The sequence below is a fragment of the Protopterus annectens genome, chromosome 4.part1 (assembly GCF_019279795.1).
Source record: "Protopterus annectens isolate FY-2018-M chromosome 4.part1, PAN1.0, whole genome shotgun sequence".
Taxonomy (NCBI): domain Eukaryota; kingdom Metazoa; phylum Chordata; order Ceratodontiformes; family Protopteridae; genus Protopterus; species Protopterus annectens.
Window position 1 is genome coordinate 597,266,125 of NC_056734.1, and position 10,766 is coordinate 597,276,890.

The 10,766-nt window shown below is 38.2% G+C and overlaps 1 protein-coding gene across 3 annotated transcripts in view; it reads left to right on the plus strand.

Annotated features, from left to right (window-relative positions):
- LOC122800983 (E3 ubiquitin-protein ligase TRIM69-like) overlaps positions 1-10,766 on the plus strand; it is a 544,031-nt gene that overhangs the window by 25,966 nt on the left and 507,299 nt on the right. For all 3 annotated transcript variants that reach the window (XM_044070404.1, XM_044070402.1, XM_044070403.1), the window contains exon 2: positions 309-949. In XM_044070404.1, coding sequence (XP_043926339.1) covers positions 497-949 — 453 coding nt within the window. In that variant the 5' untranslated portion in view covers positions 309-496. The remainder of the gene's footprint in view (positions 1-308; positions 950-10,766) is intronic.

Genomic DNA, 10,766 nt, shown 5'->3' on the forward strand with positions numbered 1-10,766 from the left:
AAGAATAAATGGGTGCTGATGCACAAAAAAGCATTCTATTGGAAAGAGTGCAAAGTAATTAAGAGAGGTGGACATGTGATATAACCTGTGTCATAGTATATCCTACTTGGATTTATTGCTGTTTCAAGCAGTGTGTCAATTAAATTACATGCTATCAGTTCTAAGCATGTCTCTGAAAATCTCAGGTTTTTTTTCCTCATAAAGGTATTTTCAGGGTACTGATTAAAGAAGAATGGATGTTTACAACATGGTTTGCAGATGTTGCTCAGCGTTATCAATGTTTTACATTTTCTGTTTAATTTTTACAGATCATCGTTTGATTAGGAATGATCAAACTGTAACTGTTAGATACCACCATTCCTTGACTGCAGTTCATAAGGAAGGAGCCTTGTAATCCAAAACATCATACTTGCCACAGTGCTGCAACTACCAGCCACATTTCTCAATCATTTGCAATGGTTTGCTGTCCATTTAACTCCTTTTATGCAAAAAAGAGATGACTGATGAAGAAGAACTAAGTTACAGTGCAAATCTGATCTGTCCATCATGTAGAAAGATCTATAATCTACCTCTGTTTTTGCCATGCTCACATAGCTTGTGCCAAGCATGCATTCTCAGTGTCAGGAAGCTGTCCATCCAGAAGGCTTATCACAACAGTTATTCTCAGTCTTCACTCAGCATAGTCACGATCGACTGCCCAATTTGCTGGCTACCTATTGAGCTCCCATGCCCTGACTGGGACACAGTGCTGGAATATCTCCCAGTGAACTGGACACTCAAAAGCATTCTTGATTGCTATACACTGCATGCTACATGCAATGACCATGGCAAAAGATGGCGCCTCTTCTTCTGTGAACGTACAGGCACATTTGTGTGTAGGGCTTGTCGACCTAACCTTTTGGAAGATGACAGCATTATTACCTTAGAAGATGCCTGGGCTGCGAGGAAGGTAAGGTTGAGTGTGTGCCTTGCATCAGTGGCAGTAATCACGAAATGTTACAAGTACATGCTAATTCTTTTTTATCTCTCTGTGGCAACTATGTGGAGCTTTTGTACATGTGTTTGCATTTACCATACTTCTTTGCTTCATGTTAACTGCGGTATCAACACATATAAACTTATATTGAATTTTTTTATGTCAGTGCACTCCAGACCAAAAACTGAATGTTGTGAGTTATATGGGTCAACAGTAGTGGGTATTTAATTAATTATAAATAATACAGGATACATGAAAGTTAGTAGTCAAGTTTGTTGGCGGCAGAACATGGCATTCATGTTGTAATCTATTTTTATTTATTAAAATTGTTGTAGACTAAAGGTTCTAGCCTCTTCAAATTATTTTCAGATACTGCCAGTTCAATAACATAACAGCAATACCAAAAATGGAGATTCCACAGTGATTTAAAAGAGCAATTACAAATAAAAGACTGAATACTGCTTCAATAAATAAAGCAATAATTTTGTAATTTACAAAAAATAATTATGGTGTTGTACTAACTGTGTAGAATGTGAAATGACCAAGATAATTTAAGTATTTTATAGCTGTATCTTCTAGGAACAAGCACAGGGCAAACTCCAGAAACAATCACCCTTGATGGAACTCAATGCCATTGGTGTGGAAAACCCAGGTGTAACATAGACATTTCAATTAAAATTCATTTATTTTATCTTTTAAGACACAAAGATCTCAAAAGTGAACCGCATGAGTTGGTAGAGGTAGGAAAAGCCCTCCAAGAATTTTGGGCAGGTTAATATGGTGGTACATTAACACAATCCTTAGTAGTAAGATCTCCCAACTCCAGCATAATGTCACCCCAATTATTTCAGTTGAAACTAGTATGAGCTTCTTATTAAAAAACTATAGACAGTTGTCATCATGAATGAGACTGTGTGCAATAGTCTTAACTGCGTGTGTGTGTGTGTGTGTGTGTGTGTGTGTGTGTGTGTGTGTGTGTGTGTGTGTGTGTGTGTGTGTGTGTGTGTGTGTGTGTGTGTGTGCGTGTGTGTATCTATGTATGGGTATGTGAGTGTGTGTGTGTGTGTGTGTGTGTGTGTGTGTGTGTGTGTGTGTGTGTGTGTGTGTGTGTGTGTGTGTGTGTGTGTGCTGGCCAACATATTTATCTCCCTTCATTCACACCTACAGTTCCAATCCCACTCTTTTTAGCTTGCTGCCTGCAGTGCTAGTTGTGTGTGCTGTTGTTTCCCATTTGAGCCTACAATGCTTGAAATGCAGGTAGTTCACTGCCCTTTTGTTGCACTGTACCTAAGTCACAGTATCAAGCTTGTGTCAGTCAGTGCTGTGATTAAGCAGCTAAACATGATAAAATTATTTAAGCCAAACATGTAGGGCAAATTACTGCTTTACTTCTTTAATTTAACATAGCTTTATATTTAAATGTACTCTGACTTATAACTCCAGTCAGCCATTGTCCAGATGATGCTTAACTAACTGAGAGCCAAGAGGAGTGAACAAGATGAGCACAGTTTAAAGCAGACAATGATGCATGGGTTTGTATAGCTGGGATTCCATTCTGCACAGTGAGTTAGACATTTATTCACTGTCATATCTGCATGCACCACCAGTTATCCTAAATCTTTTAACACGAGCAGGCAACTTTTAGTGCTATATCCGAATTCTCAGGACTTTATGAAGTTTGCGACAATAGCTTTTCAAGAAGAAACATATATCCAATAATGAGGCAACAAGTTTTATGTATATATTCTCCAAATTGCTGATATTGTAGTACACCTAATATATTTTAATATTCATTTCCTTTTAATTCTTTTTTTTTTAAGTATTTGCATCCAATAACTAACTACTGAATATAAAAATATCTTGTTCTCTTATTATTTTATATAGGTTAGATAGCATATACTAAAATCATTTTTAGTATTCTTTTAAGGTGAATTCTGAAAAGCTTTCAATTCTCTTAAATATATATTTTTTCTTACTGCTTTTAAAGTTAATAAACTTTCCTTTGATAAATTATGTTCCTCAGAAATAATTGCGCCTACTTCACCCCTCTTTCACTCCCTATCATCTCAAGACATTCCAGTAATCGGTAACCCTCGCAAGCATTCATGCAGGACCAAGTCCTGAAAGTGCCGTCAAAGGCCAGGAATACTGCATCAGTAGGCAGTGACAATATCACAGGATGTATCTTAAATAGAACGGAGCATGATTTATCTACATCCTTAATGATGCTGTTCAACCTCAGCCTCCACACTGACTTTGTACCATGTGAAAGGAGGACAGCAATGGTCATGACCTTGCAGAAGGGAGGCCCATCCACTGACCCAGGTAATTACCATCCCAAAAGTCTGAACAGCCTCATTTGTAAGGCCACAGAAAGAGTATTTATGGAATTAATCAGTAAGGATATAGGAAATATCCAAACACTGGACGCATCCCAATTTAAGTTTGTCAAAGGCAGGCCTTACTTACTCATCCTTGTACACTTCTTTGAATCGGTCATCACACCAGTGGATGAAGACAAGATGGCGCACACCACTTACCTAGGTCTGACCAATGTGTTTGACAAAATACCTTATTTGGGCATACTAGAGAAGCTTACCAAAATAGGTATAAATCCCTACACCTCCCACTGGAAAGCCAACTGGCTCACATATTAAGACTCAGGAGTTGAAAATTAGGGAAACTACTTCCATAAAAAGGCCAGTCATCAGTGGATTCCCACAGAGCTCAGTGCTGGGACTTCTTCTGTTTGGCATTTACCTCTCTGAAGTAAAGATAAACACTAAGGATCTTTGGTTAACAAAGTATGCAAATGACTGCAATTTAGGAACAGTTGTTGAATCCTGACATGACTTCAACATTCTGTAGGGAGGCTTGTCTCAAACAAATAACTAGTGTGAGAGCCATGCACTAAAAATAAATGCCAAAAAATGCATTAGTGTATCCTTTGGGAAATCCACTACCTTTTGAAATTATCACTTTGACAATTAGCCCCTAAGAGTTGATCCTGTAATTCAGGATTTGGGAACATATGTCAACAGTGACCTAACATTTGCTCAACATGTATTTACATTGGTAAGAAAATCATTCTGTATTGCACAGCTTATAAGCAAAGGGATACCATATAGGTCCAGGGATGTCATTGTCACCCTTTGCTCTCATCATGCCAGTCACTGAGTATAATGCTCCCATTGGTGTGTATCTGGGCAGGCATGTGCAACAACTGGAATATCCTAGACAAAGGCATCTGACAAAGAGAATACCAAATTAATGTCTTTCAGCTTTTCCCAGTTAGGGGTCGCCACAGTGGAACACCGGTCCGCTAATGATTGGCAGTGGATTTTTTATGGTGCCGAGTTGCCAGCCTGATGCCCAACCCTTCAAAGAAGGCACACTCATTCACGCACGCACCTACTTGCATGTCTTTAAACATCACTCGACTGCGGGGAGGACATGCAGACTCCACATATTAGGAGCTCCAGCCAAGGATCGAATGGGAGAACCTCTTGCTGTGAGGTGATAATGCTAACCACAATATAGAGCCAAAACCATATGGCCTACATGGACTGCCTCACAGTACTGTCACTGTATTCAGTATCCTGTAGTTTGCAGACAGTTGACCTAAATGTTACTTATAAGGCGTCCTCTGGTCAAGCACTGATGAACCTATTGCATATCTGCAAGTCAAATGGTATCATAAATACTCATTCCAGGGACCTAAACCTCTTCTGAAATGTAAACAGAATGCTTGGAGAAATAGAAACATTTCTCAGATGTTATCACTACTCTGGAATACACTGTCCTCCTATGTAAAGCAAAGTTCATCTCTGTTCCTATTCAAGCATAACCTGGATCTATGGATGGGAATGAAGAAATTTACCCAGGACTTCCACCTGTGCTACTTATGGACAATGGCAGCCCCTAAGTGCTCTTTCCTACAGGTTGGCTCCTAAAAATACTCAGTGGTATTACCCTAAAAGTAATCACTGTAACTAATCTATAATCATAATCATCTATAACTAATCACTATTCTATGGGTAGTACATAAATATAGACCTTAGAATTCAGTAAGGGTTGTTTAAACTAAAGGGATAATCAGCTAGTCTTAAAATTCTTGTGTTCCCTATTCTAGAGCTTCTATGCATCCCCAGTTTAATGTGCTCACCATGATCTATACTACAGTGCTTCATTCCTTTACCCTGTCCATCAGTGCCGTGTCTGGCAGACACCACACCTGAGTGCCAGCTATATTATAAGTCCATTGCTGAACAAGACAACTTACTTGTTGTAGAAGTACTTTCTTCTAGTAACTTGTACTTGTCTACTTAAAATTAGTGTATTGTGTTAACTCAAGTGGTGGGCACACTAGCCAGGCCATTATCTGTAGTGTCCCTCTGTAACTCTCTGAATCTTGGTATGCTCCTGCCCACCCCGAGCCCTAAGCTCCCCACTACCCTGAGCAACACTTAACAAGTTGAAAGCAATCCTTTACAGGCTAGACAAGCATATTTGACATATAACTTCTACAAAACAGCCTTCAGCCGATTTACTTACTACCTAGTGTGGGCTGCACTACTGATCTTATAGCATACTTGATCCCTACATTCGGGAGATAGCAATTTTAGCTTGGACATTTAGCTGTATTTTCTACTTATGGCTTTGGTGATTGTTTTTTTTACAATACTGCACAGTCTGATGAAAAGATATATTGTCATATTGATTCGACTAGGATAGCATCTATTGTTAAGAAAGTGCAACTGGAATTGTTATGATCTACTTATATTAGGTTTGATTACTTATGAGCTGTTTAAGTAGTTTTTAATTGAAGAGCCAGTAATACCAGTGTTAAATGAACTACCAAAAATGTACAAGAGCAATTTAACACCACCTATTAGACGTATTGTGGCAGGAAAAGGTTGGTTTACTGATACCCTCTCAATTTATGTACAGAATAAATTAAAATAGGTTCTTAATAAAGCTCCAGTGGTGTTGAGAGATACTGAGGACTTTCTAACTAGACTTTATAATAATGTTCGAATTTTGGATTGCTCAGAGTTGTTGCTGGTGACTATGGGTATGAATACTTTGTTTACTGTTACATCCAATGATTATGGCTTTGATGCACTTAGATCTTTTTACATAACTATAGTAGTTACACACATAATCAGATTAGTTTGATTTGTGATTTGTTAGAAATTATTTTGGAAAACAACATTTTTATTTATAATGGTGACCTTTATCTGCAGATACTTGGTGTAGCTATGGGTAAAGCATGTGTCAATAGCTACGCCAATATGATGATGGCCCATTGGGAGGAGGAGAACATATTCACTAACAACCCATTTGTCGATCATTTAATCTGTTATAATAGCTTTGTAGATGATGTGTTTATTTTATGGCAGGGTGCTTATGAACAGTTATGTGATTTTTTGCATGTATTTAACAATAGCACAGATTTTTTTGAGATTCAGTGCCTCCTCCTCTGGTGTGTCTATTGATTTTCTCAATGTTTATATTTATAAGGATACCAATGGTAAGTTTGGAACTACCATGTATAAGAAATCTTGCTGGAGGAATAGTAAATTACATCGGACTAGTATGCATCCAAATTATATATCTAGGAACATCTTGAAGGGGCAGTTTATCCAAGTATCGAGGTTATGCACAGATGAAATGAATTTGCAAAATAGCTATGCACTTCTTGCTACTGAGTTTTATGAGAGGAGTTATGGATGTAAAGAAACTGAGGAAGTCTTATTAGAGGTAAAAGCTTTGTAAAAAATGCAAGGTAGGTCTTATATCTTAGATAGAGATATCAATATTGATAATAATAATAATATAAACCTTGTCTCTAGACAGCCTAGGTTAGAGTTTACTTTTTCAAATAACGTAAATGAGGTTTTTAAGGTTATAAAAAGGAATTGGCCTATTTTGTTAAATGATGAAGAGATAAAAAAGTCTGTTGGTATTCAACCTAGTTTTTACTTTAAGAATGCTAGAAATTTAAACACCGTCTCTGTTACAAGCATAATTCCTTATGTGTGGAGTGAACAGTGTCTACTAGAAAAGGCATACACCCCTGTTGTACCTGTAAAGCTCTTGTCTATATTTCAAGTGATCCTGTTTTCACACACCCTGCGACTAATGTCACATATGAGTTTAAATTCTATGCTGACTGTAAGAGTAAAGATTTCGTATGTCTTGCTACCTGTAGGAACTGCCCATGTTTTTATATCACAAAGACTAATAGCAGTCTTAAAGAAAGTTTTAGAACTTCTGGGTTAAATTAGGGGAGGGGTGAAAATGAATGCTTTAAGTAAACATATTGTTTCCTAACAATGAACATACTTTTTCCTTCAGGGTGTGCAGTTAACTAGTAATAATGTTAGGGGTGGTTGTGTTATTAACAGAACTGAAAACAATGAATTAAAGTGGATCATTACCTTTCAGGCTGATAGAGATTTTGGGTTAAATGATAACATTTCTCATACCATTTTTACTCTCACGTAGATTCAAGCATTGATTAGTTGTTATGGTGGCAATAACTATGTTAACTGTTTTGCTTAACTGGATTGATTATAAATTGATGCAATCTGTGTATATTTTCTGTGATATTTGGTCTGAAGCAGTGTTTTATAAATGAAAGCTCTTACCTTATATTTTAGTAAATTACATATGTTTAATCAGCTGTGTTGCTCATTCATTCTGCTTTTTGATTTCTTCTTGTCGGGCAAACTTTAAGTATGGTGGATACTGTTTTGCAATAATATTCCTATCCTTGAATCCATCCTCTCATGGATTTCCCTCCACATCCACTATGAAACCATTATCCTCAGGAACGTCAACATTGATTGGCAAAAGCTATCAACCTCCTCCCCAGACCTTAACATTAATCTTCATGGTTTTAACCAACTCATTACAACACCCACTCGCTTTAATAAAAACAGCTATAATAGCTACACCCTAGATTGGATTCTTACCTCATATGCAAACCTATATCATAACCCAGGTACACTATCTGACTCCTTGAGTGATCACCTCCCCATCTTTGTACATAGACACTCCCTTAATATACCCAAATCCCATCTTTACACAGACTGTCATAACTTTAACTCCTTTAATGAGCAAACATTAAATAATAGGCTCGCATCTATAACCTGGTCCAACCTCAAACACCTTCCTCTCAATGAAGCTGTTCTAGAATTCAACCATACTTTCCTTGATATCCTTAACACCCTAGTGCCACTAAGGAAAGTTAGGATAAAAACAAACTATATCCCTTGGCTGTCTAAGAACATCCTGACACTTATGAAAAATTGAGATAGCACCTGGAAACTCTGGTTAAAAAACTAAATCTATGACATTTCTCCAAAAGAATAAAGAGCTCAGAAACCTCACAAAAAAGCACATCAACCAAGACAAGAACATTTTCTATTATGAGGCCTAATTCACCCACAAATCTCACCCAAAAAATTCTGGTGCACCATTAACAACATCCTACACCCTGGAAGACCCACTACCCCTAACCCCTATACAAAGAATACACCTCAAGAAACCACCACTCTACTAAACTCTTATTTTATTCTGTTTGCAGATTGACTCACACAGACCAAACTAAAAATCCTATAACCACCACTCCCAAATCTTCCAATTCCAACCCTTTTTCCCTAAACCCTGTTCCCATTGCCTACATAAAATCGCTTCTACTTAAACTCAAACCATGCTGCCCCTCTGCAGATAACCTTTCTTCCCTTTTTCTTAAACTCACTGCCCACTCAATAGCCTACCCTGTCTCTATACTCATAAATAGGTCAGTCCAAGAAACTACTAACCCTGACATTTGGAAATCTTTCTACACCATACCATTACACAAAGGAGGCAATGTCACTGATTCATCAAGTTACAGACTGATAGCCATTCTCTTACCACTCCCCAAAATTCTCAAGAAATGCATGCACAGTCAGCTTCTTAACTATCTCATCATTAAAACCCTTCTGAGTCCTGCTCAGCATGGCTTTAGGCCAAAACATAGCTCATCCATGGCCCTTCTGTCTTTTACACATACTGCTGCAGAGGCAAGAGACAAAAACCTACTAGTGTCATGTCTTTTCATTGACCTCTCAAAAGCTTCTGATACTGTCTCACACTGTAAACTACTCAGTAAACTAGCCATCTCAACCTCTCCCCCTCTGCATTTATTTGGTTCTCTAACTACTTTTCCAACAGGCTACACATTCAGATGGCTTTCTAACCACGCTCCTTTCTTACCTATCCAGACTGGTGTCCCCAGGGCTCTATTCTGGGACCTCTTCTTTTCAACATCTTCACTAGCAACCTACACTCTTCCTGCACCACCTCCTCCCTGAAACAACACGCAGATGATTCTACCCTTATCTCCTGCTCCAATGACATCTTTCATCTCCACTCTATCACTCAAAACACATTTCAGAATGTTGAACAATGGCTAATTGATAACCAACTTATCCTAACCCCACCCACCCACAAAAAAGCAAGTTCTTCATTTTCTTCCCTAAATTTCTCTCCCAACATAAAAATACCTTTACCATCTCATCACATGATAAGACCCTTATTAAAGCTGATTCTCACACTAAACTTCTGGGTATTTTAATTGCTGACCAATTAAAATTCAACCTCCATGTACAACAGTGTATTAAAAAGACTAGTCAAAAATGAGTCTACTCTATAGAAACAAAAAATTCCTAGCCCCTAACACCAAACCTGCTTTAGCACAGGCTTTCGTCCTACCATGTCTTCTTTATGCCACCCCTGTTCTCACTTTTCTACAATCAACCTTACTAACCAAATTGGAACAAACTTATGACAACATAGACTGATTTGTCAGCAATCAGCCATACAAATCCCATCACTGTATTGCTTTAAAACAGCTTCAATGGCTTGAGTTCCCCAAACATATTCTTCTCTTCCAGCTCCAGTTCACTCACACCTTATTTAACAAACCTTTATCCTGTCTTTCCCTCTCCTCTCTCATATCCGTCTATACCCCCCTCTCAAACTCTATGCAATTTCGATCAACACCTTCTTAATATTTATAAAACCAATGAAAACACTGGCAAACTTCTATATAAAAGCACAATGGTCCAAGTCTGGAACAATCTCCCACCAAACATCTGTAACATCAATTGTACAAATCATTTCAGACTTGAACTTAAAAACTACCTTCTTAATTCTAGCTCTCACCTATTTCAGGACCCTTCTTAATGCACACCCACATTTCCTTATACCTCGTTTTACTCTTGGTCATAGTAGAGTTTTTAGTGTTTTATCACCTATCTATATCTATTCTCTGCTATATTATGACATACTAGTGTAAACCTAAAGCTGATTGTTTTTCTCTAAACCCATCAGCTCTTCACTCAGCATTCTACTTTGTATATACTAGTTCATAGGCTCGTAGGTGTGTACTAGGCTAATGGCCCTGGAGCCTTTACAATCCTAGCCCATAGGATTACCCTGGCATCATGCCACCCGACCTTAGCTCCCAGTGCATCTGTCGAGTAAAGCCACTGGAGTGATCCCCAGGGTGAATTTTCTATTTCCCATCTACTCATCAAGATTTCTCTTGAAGAGGGCCAGTGAGGTGCTCTGCTTGACATGTATGGGAAGTCTATTCCATAGCATAGGCAGTATCTGGGTTATGAACCTGTCCCTCCAGCATGTTCTGTTGATTGTGGTAATGAGGTTGAGGTCCCTGGAGAGTGTGGTGTGGAGGGATCGGAGTTTCTTTAGATGTAGCATTTCTAACAAAGCT